General features: G+C 47.1%; 1 protein-coding gene across 1 annotated transcript; it reads right to left on the reverse strand.

Moving 5' to 3' along the window:
* Positions 1 to 351: 351 nt before the first annotated feature.
* BSDC1 (BSD domain containing 1) lies at positions 352 to 26,371 on the reverse strand. Its single transcript, XM_012642265.1, has 11 exons — positions 26,314 to 26,371; positions 25,988 to 26,048; positions 19,362 to 19,478; positions 16,544 to 16,711; positions 14,853 to 14,907; positions 12,606 to 12,721; positions 12,100 to 12,168; positions 11,853 to 11,931; positions 10,458 to 10,940; positions 3,448 to 3,551; positions 352 to 1,892 (listed from the first exon to the last, which is right to left on the reverse strand). Exons 1-11 carry the CDS (start codon positions 26,322 to 26,324, stop codon positions 1,860 to 1,862), a joined length of 1,296 nt encoding a protein of 431 aa, XP_012497719.1. The 5' UTR covers positions 26,325 to 26,371; the 3' UTR covers positions 352 to 1,859.
* Positions 26,372 to 26,389: the final 18 nt, after the last annotated feature.

A 26,389-nucleotide genomic window follows, 5' to 3' on the forward strand; every position in this document is an offset into this window, starting at 1 on the left:
ACCCCAGAATCATATACACACAGGGGAGGAGAGGAGAGGAGGAAAATGACCAAGAGCAATTGGAACCACTGTTGCTGCAACTTCCTTTCCAAATAAAAGCAGAAGCATTGGGCAGAAATGGCCTCCTGACTCCTTGTCTTGGTGAGAGGCCTGTTGGGGCCCCTGTCCCGTCCTCACCCCCAAGGCCAAGCCGAACCTTGGATGAGGACAAGGGACTTCCTCCAGACCCAGGCTATCCCCCCACCCTCCCTCTGGCTCCAAGCGGGAAGCCACCCCTGCACAAGCATGTGTGTCCCGCCCTGGCCCAGTGCAGCTGCCGTGGGGGACAAAAACAGATCCCCAGACACCTTCCAGCTTCTGTTGAATCACTTTAATGCTGTTAACGGCAAGTCTGTAAAAGGTTCAGGACAAAGTTCTTTTTTCTTTTTTAATTATAAAACTAACAGCTGTTAGAATCTTTTTTTCTTTTTCCTTTTTTCTTTTCTCGGCTACAAAATACTCTGGGGGAAATGCATTATAATTTAAAATATATAATATTGCACAAACAATCAAAAGGTTAATTAAACTAAAGAAATAATTACAAAGAGAAAAACCCCATCCCATCAAAAAAAAAAAATGATTCCGCATTCTCTCCATCCCACCCCCTCACTGAAGGTTTGAAGTGGAAGTGACCACTACTCTCTTGGTGTCCCTGACCACGATCCCTTTAAATCACTGGTGAACACACCAGATTATGTACAAGAATCACCAGAGCAACATCGTGAAGCACCAGGGTCTCCAGGGATTCCTGCAGCCCCTCATTCCCCCAAGAGAGGTGCAGCTTTACCAGAGTGGAGGGTGAGAGCCCCAAAGGCTGGATCTGTCTTCAGGAAGAGTGTTTGCAGAAGCCCGCTGAGCATCTCAAGGTCGCTCCCAGCATATCCCTTCAAGACGCAGAAGGGTTGAGGCGGAGAAGCTGGGCTCACCGGAGTTGTAAGAACTCTGCTTTAATCGCTGCTCTGTACCGCTAGTAGCTGGCTTGTGTCCTAAGCTACAGGGAAGTCGAGGTGGGTAGCTGGTTGGACAAGGTATCCTCCCAGGCAATGCACAGAAGGGCCTGAAGTGGCCCCCTCCCTTCTTGGGGAGAAGAAATGCAAGAACAGACTACTCTTGCAGGTGGCACAGATGGGCTAAGGACTTGGGTGCATCTGACATGAAGAAGCCCTAGGAAAGGCATGGGGACGTACCAGCATGGGCTGGAGGAAGGGAAGGGGTTGGTCAGGGTTTGGTCTCTGGATTCTGAACCCCAAGGAACTTTTCCAGGAATGGAAAATGCCTGGGAGGGGGAGATTCTCAAGAGAGGCAAATGTCCCAGAGACGAGTGCCTCTTACCCACTGGGATAGGAACCAAAATGTGTTCGCTCTCCCTGTTTAGCCAGGGGCAGGTGGCATGGCCATCCTTGCCTGCTTATGGGTGGAGAGAGTGTGTTGTCTCGGCTTCCTCCAAGAGACTGGTGGTTTAGCTTCGGTCTTCACAGGCAAAAGGGCTAGAGCTATCCCTGGGGACTTCCCCAGAAACAGTGGGTATTCAGCAGAGAAATGTAGGCTCTTCTGGTGAGGGGGATCGGTTTCCTCCCCCTTAGGTCATCCTATGGTTGGCACAAGTCAGAATTCCTGGCTTGGATTTAGAGAGCCCCTTCCCAGGTGTGAGCAGAGGCCCAAAGGGCCAGCAGAGAGCCAGCCAGAATCTGTGCACAGAGCTCTGGTTGGCAGAGGAGATTTGGGGAACATTCTCAGTCAGTGTCTTCCAGGGCCGAGCTGAGACGAGCGAGGGAGGCGGGAGGTGCTGTGGGTGGGGGAGCAGCTCACTCTGGCTCCCCTCATTCCCAGTCCTCCCACTCTACATCTTCCAGCTGCAGATGGGCGGGGATAATGGAGAGCACAAATACATATTTACTCCTTTGAGTAGCCCAGACCCAACCTCCCCTTGCTGAGCAGAGCTGCCACCATTTCTGGATAACTGCCTCCACCCCCCACCCCAGGCCATACTGGGCCCCTACTATGAGAGTAAACCCCTAGTCTAAGGAATGTGTCTGGGGAGCAGAGCTGCCCCCTGCCTGAGAGGTAGAATTTTCTCCTGTTACTACTCTTGGCCTGCTGTCATCTGAGCCCTGGTATGATGGATTACAGAATGATTCTGCTCAGGTATCCTGTGTGCCAAGTTTTAAAGGGGGCTGCAGAGACACTAAAAGCCAGCAAGCCCCTGTGGCCTGAAAGGGCACCATAGGCCTTCTCTGCCCTGGGTATAGTGAAGTCACAGGTGCAAAATACCCTTGGGTAGGTCACTACCTCCCCCAAGGCTTCAGTTTCCCAGTATGAAAAACAAGGCCATTCAAATGTCTCCCTCATCTATCCACCTCTTTCTAGCAGGTTCATGAGTTACATGAATGACGGAAGGGATCATGTGGTTCATGTATGATGGGGAAAGTAACATTGACATGAATCAAATATCTGGGCTGGAGCCTCCTCAGTCCCGTCACTTACTAGCTGTGAGAGCTTTGGATTGTTCCAGCCTCTCATTCAAAATGACCCACTTTTTTTTTCCCTTTTTTTTGAGACAGTCTCACTCTCATCCCAACTAGAGTGCTGAGGCATCATTATAGCTCACAGCAACCTCAAACTCCTGGGCTCAAGCGATCCTCCTGCCTCAGCCTCCTGAGTAGGTGGGATTACAGGCACATGCCACCACACTGGCATCTCTATTTTTAGTAGAGATGGGGTCTCACTCTTGCTCAGGCTGGTCTTGAACTCCTCAGCTCAAGCGATCCTCCCACCTCAGCACCTCCCAGAGTGCTAGGATTACAGGCGTGAGCCACCGTGCCCAGTCTATGACCTACGCCTGATGCTGGGAGGTAGTGAAGAGTAAGAGTTATAAGGCCTCTCTGAGCTTAGTAACTGGAATGGGTTTTATGGTGTTATCACTAGTATCTATCGAGTCCTACTATGTCACAGGCACTGTCTACGTGCATTACCTTATTACAGCTTATAAGCCAGGCCTTATGATGATCAATTTCATGTTTTAGATGGGGAAATAGGCTCAGGTTAAGTAACTTGATCACCTTGGTCTTTTGTTTTCAAGGCCAGGAATCTGCTCAGGCCCCACACCTGGAGACCATGAGGCAGAAGGTCTGGGCGGGATTCCGCACCTGTATTTTTAAGCAGTTCCCCAGATGATTTTGATACAGAGCTAAGGACAAGAACTCTCCCATCCATCCACTCTGGAACCGGGGGGAAGCGGAACCTGCTGATGACAACTGTTGTGGGCCCGAGTAGGAGGGCCCTTCCTGCAACCTGCCACCTCAGATGGAAGCAAGGATCTCCCTGAGGGAGCAGCTGGGCTTAGTGGGAGAGTTCTCAGACCCTGGGGTCACTGGGCTTGCTTCCTTCCGGCCAACCAGGCCCACTCACCTCGCCAGAGGGATCCACTTTGGAAAGTGCCATCTGCACTTCTTCTTCGGTCATGTCTAAGTCAAAGTCCTTCTCCCAGTCCTCACTGATGTCCGTGCTCGAGCCTGGAACCATGAGCCACAGTGTGAAAGGCAGGCGGGGGCAGGGAAGGGGGACCTGAAGAGGTGGTGGCAGGGGATGACAGCGCTCTTTGAAAGGGCCTGAGAAACACACATTGCAAGTCTTTACATTCTCTTTTCACTCTGGCTCAGCAATCTCACTTTTAGAAATCTATTCTAAGGAAAAATCCTGGATTTAGCCAAACTTTAGCCAAATGTTCACTGTAATGCTATTAGAAACAACCTAGAAGTCCACTGATACGGGATTATAAAAATAAATGGTGTAGTTACATGATGAACACTGTGTGGCTTCTAAAGGTTAGGCTGTACAAGAACTTTATGTGCATGGCAAAATAGTCTTAAACTATTAAGTGAGAAAAAGCAGGTTACTAAAGAATGGGGAAGCACTTTGGCCCAGAGGCTCCCAGGGAGCCACAGAATCTCCCTGAAGAAATAAACAGTGAACCTCTTCCTCCTCACTCACTCCATTCTACCTACACTGATCTTGTGCCTCCTGAAACACACTGGGCAACTCCTACCTAGGGCCTTTCACAGGCTGCTCCCTGTACCTGGAACTCTCTTCCTCAGAGATTCACAAGGCCAACTTCCTCACCTCCTTCATGCCTTTGCTCAAATCTCACCTTCTAAATGTGGCCTATCCTCACTGTTCCAATTTTTTTTTTTTTTTTGAGACAGAGTCTCACTCTTTCGCCCGGGCTAGAGTGAGTGCCGTGGCGTCAGCCTAGCTCACAGCAACCTCAAACTCCTGGGCTCAAGCAATCCTTCTGCCTCAGCCTCCCGAGTAGCTGGGACTACAGGCATGCGCCACCATGCCCGGCTAATTTTTTCTATGTATTTTTAGTTGTCCGATTAATTTCTTTCTATTTTTAGCAGAGACGGGGTCTCGCTCTTGCTCAGACTGGTTTCGAACTCCTGAGCTCAAACAATCCGCCCGCCTCGGCCTCCCAGAGTGCTAGGATTACAGGTGTGAGCCACCGCGCCCGGCCTGTCCCATTTTAAATTGCAACCCATCCCCCTTACTCTGCTCTAATTGCTCTTTTTTTCCATTATGTTTATCACTTTCTAACATATTACATAATCAGACTTAATATGCTTATTGTCTATGAATAGAAGAGCTAGAATGTGAGCTCCATGAGGGCAGGGATCTTTGTTTTGTTTCCTTATGTATTTTGAGTGCCTGGAAGACATAGTTGGCACTCAATAAATATTCACGGACCCTCTTCTCTAAACCAGGGGTTGGCAAATTATGGCCCCTGGATCAAATCCAGCCAATCACTTGTTTTTGGAAATAAAATTCTGGATCATAGCCATGTCCATTTGTTTACACATTATCTACAGCTGCTTTTATGCTACAACAGCAGAGTTGGGTAATTTCAACAGAAATATTTCTCAAAAAGCCTAAAATATTTACGGTCTGACCTTATGCAGTAAAAGTTTACCAACCCTTGCTGTAGGTGGTTCTGATGCCTGCTGAAGTTTGACAACTACTACTCTAAACATTCATATTTGGGTATGACTTCTTACGGGCAATATTAAACATGTACACGTGAAAGTTATTACTAAGAAGCAAACTACACAAATAGATCCTTTAAAAAAGTATATACAGTATGGTTCCATTTAAACAATATGCTCACAGATGCATGTGCACATGCAGAAAAGATGATGAGCAAGATATCCGCAAAAATACAAGTTATCTTTAGGTGATGAGGTCATGGGGTGATTTTTTCTTGTTTTTTTTTAATTTTTTTTTTAAAGCGATGGGGTCTCACTCTGTTGCCCAGGCTGGAGTGCAGTGGCAGGATCATTGCTTATTGAAGCCTCGAACTCCTGGGCTCAAGCGATCCTCCTGCCTCAGCCTCCTGAGTAGCTAGAATTACAGGCATGCACCACTGAACCTGGCTAGTTTTTAAATTTTTTGTAGGGATGCGATCTTGCTATGTTGCCCAAGCTGGTCTCAAACTCCTGGGCTCAAGTGATCCTCCTGCTTTGGCTAAAGTGCCGGGATTACAGGCCTGAGCCACTGTGCCCAGCCCTTTTTGTCTAAAATGAACACATATTACTTTGTAATGGTTTTTTTTTTTTTTTCTTTTTTAAAGCACCTTTGAAAAGAGTGGGTCCTTGATCCTCCAGTGGCACAACTGGTAAATATTTCTGTTTCTTTTTGTCCAACCTGCTCCTCACCAGGTGCCCAGGCTCTGAGACCTCCCCCTAAACCGTGCCCCCACATTCCTTATAAGGTGTCTTGCACTATCCTCTCTTCTAGCCACAGAGCAGTTTCTGGAGCCAGGCAGACCTAAGTTAAATACTGCTTCTTTATCTACTGTGTAGTCTTGGGCAAATTATTCTGGGCTTCAGTCTATTTATAAAATAAGAATAGCCAGGCATGGTGACATGTGTCTGTAGTCCTAGATATTTGGGAGGCTTTAAAACAAACAAACAAACAGACAAAAAATACATATATGGATAGAACCACCCTGTAAAAAACCACTGCAGGTGGCCAGGTGAGGTGGCTCACGCCTGTAATCCTAGCACTCTGGGAGGCCGAGGTGGGAGGACTGCTTGAGTTCAGGAGGTTGGGACCAGTTGAAACAAGAGTGAGACCCCATCTCTACTAAAAATAGAAAAATTAGCTGGGTGTCGTGGCATGTGCCTGTAGTCCCAGCTACTTGAGGGGCTGAGGCAGGAGGATCCCTTGAGCTCAGGAGTTTGAGGTTGCAGGCAATGAGCTATGATGACACCACTGCACAAAATAAAACTCTGCCACAAAAAAAAAAAAAAAAAAAGAACACTGGAGGAACTTATTTTAGAATACAGATTCCTACCCTGCCCACACCCCCAGCCCCTAATTGAGATTCAGCAGGTCTAGGTGGTAGCTGAGGAGCCTGCATTATAAACAGGTACCTGAGTGACTGTGTAGACCTGCAGTTTGAGAAACAATGGTGTTAGCGCTGTGAACGTAAAGTGCCTGCTACATGTATACATACTGGATATTTAACAAATGGAGACACATAGCTCCATGACAAGGCCTTCAGAAGAAAAGTCATTTTGCAGATGGCCTCACAGCATATCAGGGTAGATCTGCAACCAAGACTCAGTTCTTCTGATTCTGCATCTAAGTCTCTCAGTGCTTTCAGGACAACACTTTGGTGGCACTCATCTGGCTGTCAGTGCAGGCTTCCTGCAGGTTAGAAGCAGGACGCCTGGCTGATTGCTCACTTCAGAGCTTTGGCTGTGGCCACGACAGCATTCCCTAACCTGTTGCCCTCTAGGGACTTGAAACTCCCTCTCAGGCTTAAATGCTAGGGCAGACCCTTTCAGGGGTAGAGAGAAGAGTATCAGCTAACACTTCTGGAGAATTTCACATGCACTTCTGGGGTGGGTATTAACAACAGTCCCAGTTTACAGATGAGGAACTGAAGGCTTCAGGTGGCAGAGTGAGATGTGAAGCTGGGTTCTCTCTGCCATCTGCCTCCTTCCACTATTCTGTCCTGTCACACAAGGAGAGCACTAAGATCTCCATTACACTGCGTGTGGCAGAGAAGTGATCTATGCGACAACAATTTAAGACTTCAAGATGAGGTTCTGCTATTTTTGTTTTGTTTTGTTTTAAAGAGAGGGGAGTTTTCAGGTGATTACTAACCTCACAGTGCTATCACTCACAGTTCATTCTATTCTGTTCAATTGGCTCTGTGCTTCCCCAGGTAAGAAATGGAGGTAAAACTGCTCCCAGGTCACAGTCAGTCATGAAATGCAGCCTTATCTCCTAGGCTCCTCCCAGGCTCCTTCCAGGCCCTAATCTCCCCTCACCTCCCCTGCTGAGAGAAGCTGAGCAGGGTAAGTGCAATCTCTCAGATCAGGCAGATCCTGGGACAAAACGCAGGTGGGGGAGCAGCTCTGCAACAACAGGGATCATCCTGGGATCCTGGGAGACCTCATGGCCAGGCCACCCCAAGAGACTGCTGTATCCTGAGACCAAGCCTCATGTCATCCTGGGACATAGGCACAAGAGAGAAAAGGAGTCACTCTGTCTCCAAGGCTCCATTCTTTAAAGATTTACTCCCTCTACCGTTCCCGCTGTTCCCGCCTAGTCCAAGACCCTGGCTTCCCCCACCTAACAGACCACAATGGCTTCCCATAGGTCTTCTGCAGACATCCCCAGCCCCTCTCTTCACATGCCCCTGAGTGCAGTGGAGGCAGCGCAGCAGAGAGACCACTTCCATAATCTCAATTTCGTCCAGTCTCCAACCACTCATTTTTTCTGATCACGCTCTTTGTAGCCCAATTCCCAATGGAACCCATAATTCTTTAACCCTCCAACTGTTTCACTATCCCTCATTCCCTCCCTTATCCAGCTCGGGTTCCCTGAGCCATCATTCTGATCACTTCTTATGTATACTTGGACTTTCTTCTTTTCATCCACTAATTTTACCCCCTAACTTGAACCCTGGTTAAATCCAACTCCCCATCTGCTCTATGGCTGTACCTGAGCAACTGAATATGGCTGAAAAAAAGTACAATAGTGCTGATGGTCTCACTTAAAATCTAAGACCACTACGTCAGGGGGCCCTAGGACCACCCACTAGCAACCCCACTACACCTGTCAGGTCCATCACCTACTCTTCACTCTCCTACAGGACTATTTCACAACTATTCTAAAGATTCATGGGGTGGGTGATTTATCTCAGTTTCCTACCAGTAGAAAAATGGGGAAAATCGCAAAGATCTTTTAAGGGCTTTTGTGAGGATCCAGTGATATGCATATCAAGTGCTTAACACAGATCTAGACAGAAAATGCTCAGAAAATGTTACCTTTTATCATCATTTCCCCAAAACAGGGCTCCCCTCAAATCTTCCCTGGTTGAGGATCTATCGTGAAACAATTAACCTCAATTGTTTCCGGATAGATCAACTATCACGACAGATCCTGTTTACAAAGCAAACAGAGGCTTAGAGAAGATCAGTAACTTGTCCGAAGTCACATGGCTTATGAACAAAGCTGGGATTTGAATCCAGAACTGTCGGAACTCGAGAGCCCAAGCCCTAAACCTCCACATTCTGCTGCTTTATAGCACCAAATCCAACCTTCTGAATCTAGCTTAAGATTTTAAGTTCTATTTCTGAGCCAACCCACCCACCCTTCTTGTACTTTTTTCTCCTAGGAGACAATACAGAAAAGTGGGCTTCGGTCACCACCCTTTATACGTGCCCCATGCCCTCTGCTATTAATATATGGACTTTGTAGGCCCCCTCAGCCTGGACTACCGCTCCCCTACCCCTGCCCCGAACTCTCCAACTCTCCTATTCAACGCCTGCCTCCTTGGTGAAACACCCACTGATGCCCAGAGATTCCTTCTTTCTCTGAACTCCTCCAGTACCAAGCCTGGCCCTCCTACTTCATGTATGTCATAAAGACTGCAGCTTCTGCCCCTCCCCCTCTCAGTGTCCCATAAAGAGCAGGTAGGAGCTCAATGGGTGACCTCACTGAGTCAGAGCCGGGAGGAAAGCACTGCGTAGGAGACTGGAAACCCCGTGGTTTCCATCAGGGAGCAGGGTGGGGGTGGGGTGGAGCCCATTTCCCACCCACTGCAGCAAACTGGTCCCTCACTGTGCCAGCAGGCCAGGCCTCACCTGCTGGGCGAGCTTTGTGGCTGTGACTGGTACTGTTAGTGAAGACAGGAGCACGTGTGTGTCAAGGGTTGCGGGAGGAGGATCTTGCCGACAATCAGCTATCTCTGGAGGGGTATTTTGGATGTGGCAAAAAAGTTGACACCAGGGTTTTAATTCCTGCAGTTACAGAGGTTGCCCTTTGACATAAGGAGTCTCCAGTCTAAAATTCCATTATGCAGATAAGAAACTGAAGCTCTATTATTAAAGCTGGGTCACTGTGAGTTCATGACTGTTCATTTTATTCGTCTTCAAACTGTACATGTAAGTTTTGTTTGTATATTTCCTAATAATAATGAAGGCTTAGGGAAGCTGAATGACCTTCCTAAGGTTACACAGGGAAGAAGACCCTTTACATCAACGTCACGGGGAGTCCCAACCCAGGGCAAGACTAAATTGTCCAAAAAGATAGAAATTGGGGCCGGGCGTGGTGGCTCACGCCTGTAATCCTAGCACTCTGGGAGGCCGAGGCGGGTGGATCATTTGAACTCAGGAGTTTGAGACCAGCCTGAGCAAGAGCGAGACCCCGTCTCTACTAAAAAATAGAAAGAAATTAGCTGGACAACTAAAAATATATATATACAAAATTAGCTGGGTATGGCGGCGCATGTCTGTAGTTCCAGCTACTTGGGAGGCTGAGGCAGGAGGATCACTTGAGCCCAGGAGTTTGAGGTTGCTGTGAGCTAGGCTGACGCCATGGCACTCTAGCCCGGGCAGCAGAGTGAGACTCTGTCTCAAAAAAAAAAAAAAAGAAATTGGCACAGTGTGGTAGTTAAGGGCACGGGCTTGGGGTCAGATAGACTTGGGTCTGAATCTGGGCTTCCTGGCCATGTGAACTTGAGCAAGTTACACTTAACATTTCTGGGCCTCACTTTCTTCGTCCGTAAAATGAGGCCAATGATACTGACCTCACTAGCTTGTCAGATACAAGTGAGAAATTAAATGCCAGGTAACATATTTAGCATGAGATCTAGCATCAACCTTACTTAAGTGACTCTTCAGACCCCAACAATTGTAAGATGCATTCTTATTTTAGAGTTCATGTGCACCTTAGAATTTATAAAACATGGTGGTAAATACTCTACATAGCAGCTGTCATCATCATTATCAATATCGCAAATGAAGAAAACCTGCTCCTAGAGTCTTAACAAGGAACAAGGAGACAAGTTGGCCTTTTGAGGTGGCCCTGCCGCCACACAATCCCTGGGCTTGAGCTTCCAGACCTACCTTTTTTTCCATTGTTGGAGGGTGTAGACTTCCCACTGTCTGAGTTCAGCTCAAACACCCGCAAGTCTGTGGGCACCTCCTCCCTCAGAGTCTCTACTCTGGCTGGAGGCCTGGGCTCTGGGGCACTGGGGTGGCCAGCAGGGGTTTGGGGCTTGGAGTGAACTGGGGGTGGAGGTCCAGTCTCGCCCGAATCCACAGCCGGGCCCTGTTCCTCCAAAGATGCCTCTAGCAGCTTTTGGGACAGGTCCTTGGGCAGCACTGGTGCCTCAGGTGCAGTGGTGGCAGGGTTAGCAATCTGCGTCACGACGGAGATGCTCTCGCTGCTCTCTGATGGGGTCACCTCTGTTGGAGGCTCAACTGGGGTCATCAGATTCTCTTCACAGGGGCTCTGGGGACCAAGTCCTCCTTTAAGGGATGCAGAAGTTTTGGCCACAGGAAGCTTTGCCTCTTTTGGAGATGTGGGCGAAATGCCCACGGGCTCCTCTGTAGAGAGAGAAAGGTAGGGGAAAGAGGGCAATGAACCTTGGCCAGCCCCAGGACAACCTTGGAGCTCTCACGTTCCTGACAAGGTTAAGTCTGATCAAACTAAGTAGTGCCATTTTCCTCACACCCTTGCCACGATGGTTCCTCTGAAGATACGCCCTGATAGTCAAAGTCCTGCCTAACCACAGGGCCTAATGCCTGGTGGGCTTCCAGCAATACAGCTCAAGGTGATATTATAGATTAGAAAGGCAAGGCTTGAAAGCGAGTGAGTTTTGGGTTCATGTTGGGCTCTGCTACATCCTAGGTGTATGGCAAGCCACTTAACTTTTAACTTACCTGCCTTGTTTGTAAAAGCAGGATAATGGAGTTGTGATAAGGACTCTACACACAAAGCTCTTAGTACAGGCTGGGCATATGGTATAAGCACTTAATAAATGTGTTAATACTATATCACCCAGGTGGCTCCATCATACTGTTCCAAGTAGAGCTACCAGGCAGAGGATGCTCAGCTTCTTCCCTAACCCAGAGGTTCCCAAACCAGGTTGGGCATTATCACCATGGGAGCTTGTTAAACATACATGTTTGGCTGCATTCCTACAGAGTCTTATGTAGAAAATGGGGAAGGGAATCTGGATTTTCAATAAGCTCCCCAGTGACTATGAAGCAGCTGATCCGTGGGCTGGCAGGGGAATCTGCACCAATTGACACGTATGATTTCTGTACCTAAACTCAGGGTTCCACTAGCTTTGTTCAACATCCCCTCGTTAGCTCCGCCTATCCTCAACACATACAATGTGCTCATTTCCTACTCTTCCCTGGGCACCAAGTCTCTCCAGGCTTCAGAGAGCATGGGCCAGAGTCCCCCAACAGACAGGATCTGTTACTTGCCCATCATCTCTCAATACTTCTTACCTTCTTCCTCCTCCCAGCCAGGCTCTTCAGAGATGCTCTGTTCTGCTCGCTGCTTCAGGGCATCCCTCCGGGCCTGCTCCTGAGTGTGGGGGAGCAGATGGCCAGGAACAGTCAGGACACCTTCTTCCCAGACCCTGGTCCTCGTCCCAGAACTTGTGGCGCCCTGTGTTCCCTTTCTTCCCTCAACAAAATCTAGCCTGGTTCCCCCAGGGCTGAGTGGGGACCTCCCCGGTCTAGGCCAGCATACCTGCTCTAGCTGATGGACTTTATAGAAATACCGATACCAGAATTCTGAATGGGAAACAGCTGCTGGAACCTGGAGGTAAAGGAAAGTGGAGGTGAGACTTTGGAGTGTTTGTGTGCAGTCTTGTCCCCAGCCTTATCAGCCTACTCCCAGCCAGTCCAGATTTCAGACATAGTAAGTTGTTTAGCAGTGACTGTCAGAGCACTTCCACCCCACCGAAGTTTTAGCCAGACCCACCTTCCTGGCCTAGTTTGGCCAAGGAGGGAGATAAGAGCTCCCATCAGGCTTTGCTGGCCCTTCCCTTTCTCACCATTCTCTGACTGCCAGAAGCCTGGCAGATCAGCTTCTCCCATGTGGCTTGTTGGCCCAGGACGTGGCTGGTCTGGCTCTACAAGGTCTCCCACTGCTCTCTGGGCCAGATGACTCCACAGTGACTCTGGACATGTCCCTCCCACCTCCCAACACCTCCAGGCTGGAGCTGGTTGAGGTCTTGTGGGCTGGGCCCTCACCATCTTGGTGTAGAGGGCCCGGATGGAGGGGCTGCCTACAAGGAGCTCTGAGATCTCCCCCTTCTTCTCTTCCAAGCAGAACTGAGAAAGCCAGGCGTCAAACAATTCCGGGGGCCCTGCAGAGGGATAGACGCTGATGGTCAGTTCCCTGGGTCTGGGGAAAGAACACTGGGCCTACAGAACATACCTAAGCCTGGACATGGACGATGAGGAAAGCTTAAGGATTTTTTCAAAGCCAACTGGCCCAAGGTGGGGGGTCAGGCAGGGCGAAGGGGTGGGTAGGCCTGAGATCAGGCTGTGGCACCTACATGATCTCTGGAAGGGGCTGCAGTCTCCATTTGCTTGTATCCCTGCTCACGTTTTAGCACACTGAACCTGGCAACTGAATCCCCCCTCTCTGAAACAGCTGTTCTCAGGTCACACGACCCCATGTTGCCAGAGCCAATGGCTATTTCTCTGTCCTCCCCCATGTGACCACTCCACAGTTTCTAGCCCTGGGATCCACTGCCTTCCTCTGAAAGCCCTCTTCTCTCTGGACTTCTCAACTCTTTTGTCATTTTCCTCCCACTTTCCTGGTTGTTCTGAATCTTCATGGACTCATTTTCCTTTTCTTTCCCTTTCTCTTCTCACTTTCTATTTTTTCCGAAGATAATCTCCACTGAACCACGAGTTTCAACCTCCCCCTCTTCCCACTGACAATTCCTGTGCCTCTCTTTGGAGCCCAGATTACCCTTCTGGACTCAAGATCCAGTGTCCAGGTGTCTCTTGGATACTTCCACCAGCACAGATACTGCAAACATAATGTGTGCTCATTTTTCTTCCCACTTAGTTATCCACTGGAAACTCTGAAGCCATCCTATCTCCTCCCTTATCCAATCACTCTAAATTCCACTTCCTCAGTGTCTCTTAAACACATACCTTCCTCCTCATTCTATGTGCCTCTTCCTTGGTTCTGGCCTTACCTCTGACATGGGGATTTCCACCAAGCCTCCTACCTGGTCTTACTGTTTTCTGTCTCTCCTCGCCTATTTCATCCTTCACAACATTGCTCCAAGGGATGCTTTATAAAATGCAAACTCTCATCACCCCAGGCCTCAAAACCCTTCAATATTGGACATGGTGGCAGGCATCTGTAGTCTTAATTACTTGAGAGTCTAAAGCAGGAGGATTGCTTGAGCCCAAGAGTTCAAGGCTGCAGTGAGGTATGATCTTGCCACTGCACTCCAGCCTAGGCAACAGAGTGAGACCTTATCTCAAAAATAAAAAACAAAACAACAAAAAACCCCAAAAAATAACACTTCAATAGTTCTCTACAGGAAGGCTTTTTAAACTAGAGTCTACAGATGGGCTTCAAAGGGTCAAAGAATTCCCAAAGTGCACACAAAATTTTGTGGAGAAAGAGCATGTCATTTAATAGATTTTTCAAGGCCTTTGTGACTAAAAGAAGGTCTAGAACTCACTACTGTGGAGTGAGTTTTAGGACAAAATTCAAACCGCTTGGTGTGGCACACAAAGCCCTTCACAATCTGGCTCCCACCAACAGCTCTCACTACCTTCACTCCCTCACACACACACTTTTAATACAGCATTACCAAAAGGCTGGGTGCTCCCCGCTCTTTCTGGACCTTCAAATATACTACTGCCTTTGCCTGAATACCCTTCTCCACTTCTAAAAGTAAAACTAGTTTACTTTTAACTTTTCCTTAAAACCTCAGTTCAAGTTTCACTTCCTAGGTTCCCAGGCTGGGTTGGGTGTCACAGCCCGTGTTTTTCTCTAGAAGCAGTCAGTCCACTGTCTTTATCCACCATCTCTGTTTTATTCACTGTTTCCTATTTCTCCCTCTCAACAGCCAGTCCTGGAGGGCTGGACCAGGTTGGGGGTTTGACTCATTTCTGATCTCTGGTTCCCAGCATGGGGCTTGCTGCATGGCAGGGGTTCTGCAAACAGGAGCTGAAAGGAAGGCAGGCAGGAGAGGAGGGATGGGAGGGAGACTGAGCTGAGGATGAGGGATAAGGGATGAGGGGAGCAAAGTCTCCCCTCAGAGGGGGATGAAGACAGCTCAGGTTCAGGGAAAACAGGGGAATGTCAACCTATCCCACAGGGTATAAGGTACACACTAGCCTCACTCTGGTCCCTCTACATAGGGGGTACCCAGCCTCTGCTAGCCGAGAAAAACAGGGCCCACAGCCCAGACCTCCTTGGTCCACCTGCCCTCCAAGCCCACCCCCTCACTGCTACCCTCTCACCATCTGGTTCATTGCAGTAGGTTGCAGGGTCTGATTGCAGGCTATAGAGGCGAGCCTGTAGGAAATGAAGAGGAGAGAACAGAAATTCTGGGGTGTTGGCATAGAACACCCCATCTCTGCCAGGGTACCCAACCAGTCACAATCTAACTCCTCCCCTGTTGGCTACCGTACCCACAGGGCACTTATCAGTTAACACTGGCACAGGGAGAGAAGCACTGAGCTAGGAGTCCAAAACTGGGGCTCCCAGATAAATGGTCTTTCACCTAATATTCCACCCCTGGGAACTAAGAAAATACAGTGTAAGCAGGCTACAAAATTATATGTATAAAATGCTTTCGAAGCCAGGTGCGGTGGTGCACGCCTGTAATCGCAGCTACTTGGGAGGCTGAGGCAGAGGATTGCTTGAGCCCCGGAGTTCAAGACCACCCTGAGCAACATAGTGAGACTCTAGAGTCTCTTTTGAGACTTTAGTCTCAAAAACTAAAATAAAATAAAATGCTTCTGAAGTATGTAAAATTTGAAAAATGTTAGTACCAATATATTAATAAAGTTCAAATTTAGGGACAAGTTTTGAAATAATGCAAAACCACCCTCCCCGATTATAACCATTCATCAAGAATTTTTAAATTTTATAGCCATTCTGCCAAGTGATCTGTAAGCTGTATTCCCACCAGGGCCACAGGGTGGCAAACTTAGCTGGCAAACAGAAAGCCCATTCTCCTTCTCCAGTATTTCATGAAGCATGGGCTATGTGCCTGCATGAGAACTTTAGCATCCTGGCCACCATACAGTGTGCAAGCAAAAAAAAAAAAAAAAAAAAGAACTTTAGCAAGTGGTCTTAGTGATTATTCACTGTTACTATAACTTAAAATCTTACCATGTAAACATTGCCACAATTCTGCTGCCATGTTCACCAAGTAGTGGCACTAATGCTAATGCTAAAAAACATGTTTGAAAACTCAGTACATTTGGAATGGAAATTTAATGTGATAAAATGCTACAAAGAGGGCCTAACTGCCATGATACCACACTGTCAATTTAGGAGAAAACATTTCATGAATAGAAAATAAAATGCTGCAGAAATATACTAACATGGCTATTGATTTAAGTGCTCTAAAGGCACCTCCTCCCCTGCCTATATGTTTATTCCTGCTGGAAAGTACTCTTATATAACCCAAATATAAAGAAGATTATGGCTCCAAAGATGCTCTCCACAGCACTCCTTGTTATGGTTGAAAGCTGAAAGGAATCCAAATGTGCAACTAGGGAAATAACTGAATAAATGATGCTATATCCACTTGCAAGGATGTAAAGACATTAAAAATTATGGTGATTAGGAAAGATGCTAATAGTTTTGTTGTAAATTTTTTAAAAGCCAGTTATAAAATTGCATGTACGAAGTATCTTTTTTGTTAAAAAGAAAAATACCCAAACTATCTTTCCCTACATTTGCAAACAGAGAGAAATGGAAGGTTATATACCAATGAGAAATTAGGAGTTCTCTTTGGGTGATGAGATTATGGGTTTAAAAATATTTACTATCTTCTTGCTCATCATTATTCTCCAATCTATATAATAGTTATAAACACATATTTATTTTCTGGCCTGAATGTATGTTATTTTTCTGAGTATAGTTGGAATCTAAAGCCCAGGGCTGTTAGGCATCTGTAGGGCAGACGGCCAGTGAATACCTTGGTGCCATCGTAGGGCTCGGCTGTGCCAGAGGGTGTGCCCATTAGGGTGATGACATCGCAGTCGATTGTTTTGTCCGGTGAGGGGGCAAAGGTGTCTGAGATCACTCCTAGGAAGTCAGACAATCCCTTCTTCATTTTTTCCGTTGCTCCTGAGGAGCCTTCGGTCTGCAAAGAGAACCAGCAGAGGAAGCAAGTGTCTAGGAGCAGGCTGTAATCTAGGTATGAGGGGTAGAATATCAGGGCAAAGGTGTACGGTATGCAGGGACCAGGAAGTGCTCACATCCCTTCATCCCATCTTTGTGGCTGGAGGAGGAGAGGGAGACAGCCAGGGCCTTCCATACCCCAGGTAGAGAGAATAGCGCTACAGTAGGCCTGTGTAGATCAGAGCAGTGATCCTTGATTGGCTGTTTTATCAAAACTTCAAGGCAGTCAGCTGATTAAAAACTGGCAGGAGGCCGGGCACGGTGGCTCACGCCTGTAATCCTAGCACTCTGGGGGGGCTGAGGCGGGCGGATCATTTGAGCTCAGGAGTTCGAGACCAGCCTGAGCAAGAGCAAGACCCGTATCTACTAAAAATAGAAAAAAATTAGCTGGACAACTAAAAATACATAGAAAAAATTAGCTGGGCATGGTGGCACATGCCTGTAGTCCCAGCTACTCAGTAGGCTGAGGCAGAAGGATTGCTTAAGCCCAGGAGTTTGAGGTTGCTGTGAGCTAGGATGACGCCATGGCACTCTAGCCCGGGTAATAGAGTGAGACTGTCCCAAAAAAAAAAAAAAAAAAAAAAAAAATTGGCAGGAGAGGATCCATGCATAGACATTTTGGCAGGGAAGAGGGCCTATGGGTAGAATGGTACAAAAAGGTACAAGCTTTGGAATCAGATATGGATTTGAATCCCGGCTCTACCACTTGTTGATTATGACACCTAAACTCTCGCTAAGTCGCAGTTTTCTTATCTGTAAAATGTGGATAAAGTATACATCTTTCATAAGGTTACTGAGAAGATTAAAAGATAAAGCATGGACAATGCCTGGCACACAGCAAACGCTTAATGAATAGCAGTATTGTAATATTACAATTTCATCATCATCATTGCTCAAGAAGTAGAATTATTTTGTTAGGGAAATATGGGCAACATGAGAACAGATAGCCTTGACTTGCCTGGGACTTAGGACCAGTCACAGGTCAATGTATGACCCTCCTGAAAGAGGCGAGTGGGAAACCAAGCTTGAGCCACACTGGTCAGAATGCCCTCCAGCAGGTAGGGTTGAAGTGCTGAGGGTCAGGGTCAGGCTCCAAAAACCTTGTGGAAAACTAATATTTACTCAACTTTTTTAAAATTTTGAGACAAGAGTCTCGCTTTTTTGCCTGGCTAGAGTGCAATGGTGTGATCATAGCTCGCTGCAACCTCAAACTCCTAGGCTCAAGTGATCCTCCTGCCTCAGCCTTCTGAGTAGCTGGGAATGCAGGGGACTGCAGGTGTGCACCACCATATCTGGCTAATTTTTTCTATCTTTGGTAGAGACAGGGTCTCAACTCTTATTCAGGCTGGTCTCGAACTCCTGACCTCAAGTGATCCTCCCACCTCGGCCTCCCAGAGTGCTAGTATTACAGGAGTGGGCCACCTCACCCGGCCTAATATTTAAGCTGTCCAGGCATTGTAAACCCAGAACCTATCCTAGTGCCTGGCACATGTTGGCACAGATAACATGGCTAGACTTATGGCAGTTCAATAGGGTTACTACTTGTGATTCATGTTCATCAATAGCTGTGGTAAGGAGGCAGACAGTATTTTACAAGAGAATTCAACAAATATGCTTGGCTAAAAATATTCTAAAACTTGGCCAGGCACCGGGCTCATGCCTGTAATCCTGGCACTTTGGAAGGTTGAGGTGGGAGGATCGCTTGAAGCCAGGAGTTTGAGACCAGCCTGGGCAATATAGTGAGACCTCATCTGTACAAAAAATGAAATTAGCTGGGCATGGTGGCTCACGCCTATAATCCCAGCTACTCGGGAGGCTGAGTCAGGAGGATCCTTGATCCCAGGAGTTCCAGCCTGGGAGACAGAGCGAGACCCTCTCTCTAAAAAAAAGAAAAAAAAAAAAAACCCAAAACTTGGTTTTTATAACATGGCCACTAATCACAAGGTAATTGATTCAGCTTACTCTATTATGCTTTCCAAAACTTTATTTTAAGGAAAATATTATGGCAATAGGCAAAGATTTAACAATCAGAATGTTCACTGCAGCTCTGTGTATAATACTGGAAAAAAACTAAAATAGGAAATTAGGAACTGGTTAAATCCACATAATGGAATGCCATGCCATTTATTATGCTCTAGAATGAGGTTTACAATGATTATTAAGTCAGAAAGCATGTTTTGTACAAAACATGGTAGTCAGTTGATCCCAGTTTTGAAAAAGAAAGCATACATAAGGAGTATACCTTCAAAATATTAACAGTAGTTATCTCTGGGAGATGGAATTACAGATATTTCCAGGTGTGTCTCTTTCTTCCTTCTTTCTCTTTTGTTTTACTTACCTGTATTTTCTAAATTATCAACAATGAATGATTTTGCTAATGGCAAACATTTGCTAAAACACTACAGAAGTGGGAAAGCTAATTATGACTTAATATGTGTAGCTTGTTTGCTTGCCAGACTCAATTCTTTCAAAATGAGAGAGTAATAATCCCCATACTTTCCTCCCTAGGGGGATAATCACCCAATGGCAGAAAGGTTGGGAACCCCCACCAGGATCCCAGGGCAGGTCAGGCTGCAAGAGGCAGTCGCTCAGAGGGTGTGGGTAGTACTCACAGCCAGCTTCTCCTTGACCACGCTGGCCGTGGCTGCAATGGTACAGGCCGTGTCATGCTGCACCACCTGGGTAAACTCTGTCAGGTCCCGCTTCATGAACTCCAAGGCTTCAGAGGACTAGGAGAAGACAGAGAGGGATGCCAGGGTCAGCTGTCCCCACCACCCCTTATTCCTGTTCCCTCTGCTTCTTTACACCACAAGACACATGGAAATCTCAAGTGACAGAGGGAGCCAGGGCTCACAAACAATGCTCGCGTGTCCCAATTCCACGACCTGGGTTTACCCGACAGCAGAGAGTGCCAGGGAACTCCTGCTACTCTGAGCCTGGGAGCCGAGTCTCAGCCCAAGCACTCACAAACTATGTGGCCATAAGTCAGTCTCATCTAGTCCTCAGTTTTCTCCTATAAAACTAGGGAGGTGGCCTAGATCAGTGATTCTCAAAAGCAAACTGGGGAAGGGGGGCACATAAAGTCTGAAAACAAAACAAACTTTGACGAATTGTTTTGATATGCTTCAAGTCATATCTGTTTCAAATTTCGAATAACATAAAGAAAAAGTATATGATTTTTTCCTCAAAAGTGTTTCTATTTTTACTTTTTTTTTTGTTACAGGGAAATTGAGTTGATAGGAGGCAGTATGTGAAATTATTTGTCTTTGGGTCTTACAAAATATGTTGCATTAGGAACAGCAATAGCTTTGAAAGCTTTTATGAGTAATTTTTAACAATTTAGTATCAGTAAACAGGCATGTGAATTTTACATTCAACAAAGAGAGGAAGGGGTCAAGAGAAATACTAAATCGGATTCTCTCAACGGGGAGGGGAGGGAAAGAAAAAAAAAAAAAAAAAGATTCTCTCAGAGGCCTTTTTGGTTCCACCATTCCAGGGTTCTAGTCATCCATAAAGCTCCTTTGGGCAGAACTGATATTTGCTCCTGTCAATCCAATCTGCTTCTCATCCTGCACTCAGACACAGCTGGAGACAGCAAGCCCTCATGCCCTGTCTTACTTCATACTCACCAACTCTAGGATGCCTTCCTGGACTCTCTCTCCAGGAAGTGGTCTCTCCCTCTCATCCCTCTGCAAGCCCTATCATTTACATGGGTATTATCACCTGCATTCTTTAGGCATCTTTTTGAGTGTTCTGGTGGCTTATTCTTTTGGGAAGGGCCTGCCTACTTTTCATTAGTCTGGGAAGTCTCTGAGTGGGATGGTCTCAGGTATCAGCTAGAGGCTTCTCTGGGAGTGGGAATCATGCCTCCATATCAGACTCAGAACCCCTTAATTGGGGGTGGAAGGGTTATTTATTAATTCACTCTTTCCATCCACACTGCCACCACCTTAGTCCAGGCCAACCTGCACTTTCATCTGGACTCCTCCTGGGTTGTATCAGCTACCTCTACTTCATCCTCCTTATGACACTCAGTGAGTGTTTTGTCAGTCAGGGCAGACCATGTTGCCCCCTGCTTTACATTTTTCATTGTTTATGCACTATTCTAAGAACAAGTATAAAATCTTGTCCAGGCGCAGTGGCTCCCGCCTGTAATCCTAGAACTCTGGGAGGCCAAGGCAGGAGGATGGCTTGAAGCCAGGAGGTCGAGACCAGCCTGAGTAAGAGCAAGACCTTGTCTCTACAAAAAATAGCAAAATTAGGCAGGTGTGGTGGTACGTGCCTGCAGTCCCAGCTATTCAGGAGGCTGAGGCAGGAGGATTGCTTGAGCCCAGAAGTTTGAGGTTGCAGTGAGCTATGATGACTCCACTGCATTCTAGCCTGGGTAACAGCGAGACTCTGTCTCTAAAAAATAAAAATAAAAATAATTTTACCTTCACTTACAAAGCTAAATAATCTGGCCTCTAACAGACTCATTCTCTACCACTGTGGCCCTCACTGAGTTCCAGCTGGTCTTCCTCAAGTTTCTCAAATGTCCTAGCATCTTCCCTACCTCAGGGCATCTGAACACATCACTCCCTCTTCTTGACACAAAGTTCTAACTCTTCACAACAAACAAGTGAGCAAATACAATGCATCAACCCTCTCACCTGGTTAACTGAGGTTGTCCTTCAGGCCCTAGAGAAGCTTCCCTAGGCTCGGCTGTCCTTCACTTCCCTAGAGAAGCTTCCCTAGGCTCGGCTGGCTCCCCCTGCTTTCTCTCTTCTTTAACATTTATCATATTTTAGACTTACGGTTACCTGTTCAATGTCTGTCTTCCTGGATAAACTGTGAGTTCCATGAACACAGAGCCCATGTGTTTTGTTCACTGATGCTTCCCCAGTGTCTGACATAGAGCCTGGCATATAGCAAGTGCTCAAAAAATGTTTGCTTGTTAAATTTACATGTACCAGGGCAATTTTAATTATATAACCATTTGTGTGACGTGATGAACAGTTGTTTTTCCCACTAGATTGTGAGCCCTGAGGGGACATATATGAGCAGACATGGTGCTTGCCCTCAAGAAGGTCACAGTCTATTGGGGAAAATACTCACATAATAGTGTTGATGTGCAAGGGTAGAGTGGTGGCCAGTGTATTAGGAGGAACTTAGAAAAATTTGGCTAAGGGAATCCTGGAATGGGCCCAAAATAATGAATAGGAGTCATCTAAGGAAGTATGGACATGGGGTTTACCGAAGCCTACAAGCATTTTAGTCCTGATGAACATAAAATGTGAAGAAGTGGTGCAGGATAAAGCTGGAGAGGTTGCCCAGGGCAACCAGGGAGGGCCTGGCCAGCCCTGTGGATGACGGGGAGCCACCAAAGGTTTAAAGTGAGTGGGACATGATGAGATCTGCATTTTCAACAGGTCACTCTAGTGACTGGCACGGAGGATAGGTCTAAGGGTGAGAAGATTGGAAGAGGGACGAAAACCGGTCAGAAGGCTGCTGCAATAATCCAGGCAAGAAGATAGAAGAATATAAATAAAGACAGTGCTAGAATGGACGGAGAAGATGAGAGTGGTTCAAGAAATAATAGGCCAGGCCGGGCGCGGTGGCTCACGCCTGTAATCCTAGCACTCTGGGAGGCCGAGGCGGGTGGATTGCTAAAGGTCAGGAGTTCGAGACCAGCCTGAGCAAGAGCGAGACCCTGTCTCTACCAAAAAATAGAAAGAAATGATCTGGACAACTAAAATATATATATAGAAAAAAATTAGCTGGGCATGGTGGTGCATGCCTGTAGTCCCAGCTACTTGGGAGGCTGAGGCAGAAGGATTGCTTGAGCCCAGGAGTTTGAGGTTGCTGTGAGCTAGGCTGACGCCACGGCATTCACTCTAGCCAGGGCAACAAAGCGAGACCCTGTCTCAAAAAAAAAAAGAAATAATAGGCCAAAAAAGGTGGATTTTGTGATTAAATAGATATGTTGACTGAGGGCAAGAAAAGATTCATGAAGAGCCATTGGCTGCTAAAATAGGTGACTGGATAGATACAGTGCTGCCAGTTAAGTGAGAAAATACTGAAGGAAGAGCAGATTGAGAGAGAAGATGGTGAGCATGACTTTGGGCTGCAGAATCTGAGGTGACTGTGGGTTATCTGAGATAGCTGTCCAGCAGGAGCTGTCCTCAAACACTAGGGCTCAGGGAAAAGGACCAGGAGTCACCCTAACATGAAAGTGGAGAAGGCCAGCTATGAAGAGTTTGTAGAGTAGACAGAATAGTGGGCTAAGGACGAGAATCCTTAGAACACCACCCTTAAGGGGCAGGCAGAGGAAGATGAACTCATGAAAGAATTTGGAAAGTCTGTGGAAGTGTATGGAGAATTGAGAGAAAATTATGTCACAAAAGCCAAGAGAGTAGAGTTTTAAGAAAGAGGGAGTGATCACTAGTGTCAAATGTGCAGAAAGGTCCAGCAAGATAAGAGCTAAAAACCACCCACTGGATTTGGCAAATGGTAGGTGTCTGCCGACTGTGACTACAGATAAGTTCATAGATGGTGGCTTCAGGGGTGGGGAGGGAGTTAAGAAACATCCTGCTTGTTGACCTCAAATTTCAAAAAGTAGGTGAAGTTGTCTCCTGGAAGTGAAAGGGATAAAGTGGTTCAACAGGGGACTTAAGGCAAGAATTAGGTTTTTGAGAAAGTTTCTGAAGTTAAGGGGAGGAAAAGCAACATAGAGACTGAAAGGCTTGTTGGGTAGTGCTCAGACCCAGATGACGCTGGGGAATTTGTGGTGGAGCCAAAGAGCAATGTGCCTTTCTCTATCAGTGTGTATACATAAGCACTTGTTTGTGTATATAGAAGGATGAGATGGGAGGAGGTAAGGAGTAGAGGAAAGCAGGTTATAGCACCATCTCAGAGCTGTAATCTGCAGGGCAATGTATTTTTTTTTAGACAGGGTCTCACTCTGTTGCCTGGGCTAGTGGGCAGTGGTGTCATCATGGCTCAGTGCAACCTCAAATTCCTGGGCTCAAGCAATCCTCCTGCCTCAGCCTCCCAAGTAGCTAGGACTACAGGTGCACACCACCATGCCCAACTAATTTTTCTATTTTTTTTTTTTTTTTGAGACAGAGTCTCACTCTGTTGCCCGGGCTAGAGTGCCGTGGCATCAGCCTAGCTCACAGCAACCTCAAACTCCTGGGCTCAAGCGATCCTACTGCCTCAGCCTCCCAAGTAGCTGGGACTACAGGCATGCGCCACCATGCCCGGCCAATTTTTTCTATATATATTTTTAGTTATCCAGATAATTTCTTTCTATTTTTTTTTTAGTAGAGACGGGGTCTCGCTCTTGCTCAGGCTGGTCTTGAACTCCTGAGCTCAAACAATCCGCCCGCCTCGGCCTCCCAGAGTGCTAGGATTACAGGCGTGAGCCACCGCGCCCGGCCTATTTTTTTTTTTTTTTTAATAAAGATGGGGTCTTGCTATGTTGCTTAGGCTGATCTCGAACTCCTAGCTTCAAGTGATCCTCCCACCTCAGTCTCCCAAAGTGCTAGGATTACAGGCGTAAGCTACCACACCTGGCCCAGGGCAATGTATTCTAAGGGGTGCAAGGGAATTGAGTGTGCTGGGAAGTGAGTGGTCTAGATGGAACCAGAATGGCTCCATCTGAAAGGAATGAAAAATGGACTAGTGGTAGTTTCTAAGAGGTTTCTGTATCACCCTCAGCACTTAATAAAAATAACTAATGCTATATAGCACTTATTGTATGCTAGGTATTTTTCTAAGTGCTTTACATATATTAACATTTAATCCTCACCACAATTTCATTAGGTAGGCATTGTTAGTGTTCCTATTTTACAGATGAGGAACTTAGGCCTAAAGAGGTTAAAAAACTTGCCCAAGTTCATATAAGAGTAAGTAGCTATTAAGTCTTCTCTTTCAAAAAAGGCAGAAAGAAATCCCCCCAACCCAGTTCAAACTGGAAATTCCCTAACCATGAAAATGGAAGGCTGTCCAACTATGTTTTTTCTTATGGTAAGACCAACCTCGAGGGAGACACACAGGAGGCCCCCATGCAACATTTGCTTAATGAGTGTCAGATTTTCCTTCCAGGACATTGCTCAACAGAAAACACAGTACTTTGGGGTCTCTTGTAGTAAACCTTGGAGTGAAATCCTCTCTCTTAGTCCTCATCAACAACATAAAGAGCTCAGGGCATTCTCAGATGTCCTGGGCTGTAGCTGAGAGGCTGTCCAGTAGTACCCAGGCCAGGGGAGGAATAAAACCGCTCCCAGAGTAGGAGACTGATTTAAGTGAGGTCAGAAACCTCCTGGAGTCTGCCCTGAAGCAGGACTCACCCCAGCTGTTTGAGGTAAATAGTAATTAACTTTTTCCACAATTCAGTTGGGCTAGTTTTGACAAACTAGCATGGAATGAAACAGGAATATACATTGGCATTGCCCATTGGCAGAGCCAAGCATCGCTCACCCCACAGGGACTGCTTAGCTAACCATTCCATGCCCTCCACTCTCTGGCCATCCAATCTCTCTTTCCTCGCCCCTTAGCAAACCTCTTGCTTAGAACCCATCAGGCATCAGTTTGTAGAGCTCATGCTCATCTCTGGCCTGGGTTGTTGCTTTTCATCCTGTCTCCACAGGGTTGGCCTCAGTGAGGCTCCTTCCCCACACATGCCTCCCCTAGCATGTTTTTGACTACCTAGCCTAGCCCCGTACTTCCCTTTCACAGCATTTACCACAACGCTAATTAAACAGCTATTTATTTGACTATTTGGTTAATAGCTTCTCCCCACCAGACTGTGAGCTTTGTAAGGCCCAGGATTTCATCTGTCTGGCTAAAGTCTGCATTCTCAGCGCCTGTCAGAGAGTGCTGATTGTGGCATATACTCTAATATTTGAATGACTATAGGAGTAAGTTTTTTCATTGCTGGAACCCTTTTTCTTCAAGGTCTATAGCAAATGTTCTCTCTTCCACGAAGAGGCTGTGCATTTCTTAAACTGGAACAAATTACTCCTTCCTATGGATTCGTAAGAAAGGGTCGCTCCGGCCTTTGAAACCATCCTTATTTCACTGCGGCTAGTCTGCGTCGGGGTCTGTCTTCCTGTGCACCGGTAGGGGCTAAAAGTAGGGCCCAGTTCGGCCTCGTCCTTGGGACCCAGCGCCCGAAAAGTCGGGCGGGGCTGGTTGGACCAGGTTGCAAAGAGGCGGCGCGGGGCCCCGCCGAGGGAAGGGCGCTGGCCCGGCTTACCTTCTCTTTGACTGCCTGGTAGCTCTGCTGCAGCCAGCTCCGCCACCATCCCACGTCCTCCCTGTAGAAGACAAACACATCTGGCGGCCCCGCAGTGCAACTCCTGCCCGCCGAATATTCAGGTCTCAGTTTCCCCCTCAGATGTGCCCCGCAGGCCGAGGCTTCGCAGACCGCTTCCCCATCCCTTCACACTGCGACTCCGCTCCGCCCTTTCAACTCCATCCAAGCCCGCGCTGACCTCCTGTTCCCCACAAGGACCCTGGCCCAGCACCCCAACCCTGGGAGAATTCAGGCCCCAACGCCTGGAAGCAGAACGACAGGCTCACCCTTCCGCCATCTTGCCTGCCTGACATCACCACTATTTACTGACCTTTGACTGCCGACTCGGCACCGCCCCCTCAA

This window comes from Propithecus coquereli, unplaced genomic scaffold (assembly GCF_000956105.1).
Source record: "Propithecus coquereli isolate 6110/MARCELLA unplaced genomic scaffold, Pcoq_1.0 Scaffold178, whole genome shotgun sequence".
NCBI classification, from domain to species: domain Eukaryota; kingdom Metazoa; phylum Chordata; class Mammalia; order Primates; family Indriidae; genus Propithecus; species Propithecus coquereli.

What these genes read in the sequence shown, in the direction of transcription:
- BSDC1 (XM_012642265.1), bottom strand. An exon ending in ACCAGGCAGTCAAAGAGAAG is followed by an intron (nt 19,479 to 25,987) that starts GTAAGCCGGGCC and finishes GTCTTCTCCTAG; the next exon opens with TCCTCTGAAGCCTTGGAGTT. An exon ending in TGGCTGGGAGGAGGAAGAAG is followed by an intron (nt 10,941 to 11,852) that starts GTAAGAAGTATT and finishes CTCTCTCTACAG; the next exon opens with AGGAGCCCGTGGGCATTTCG.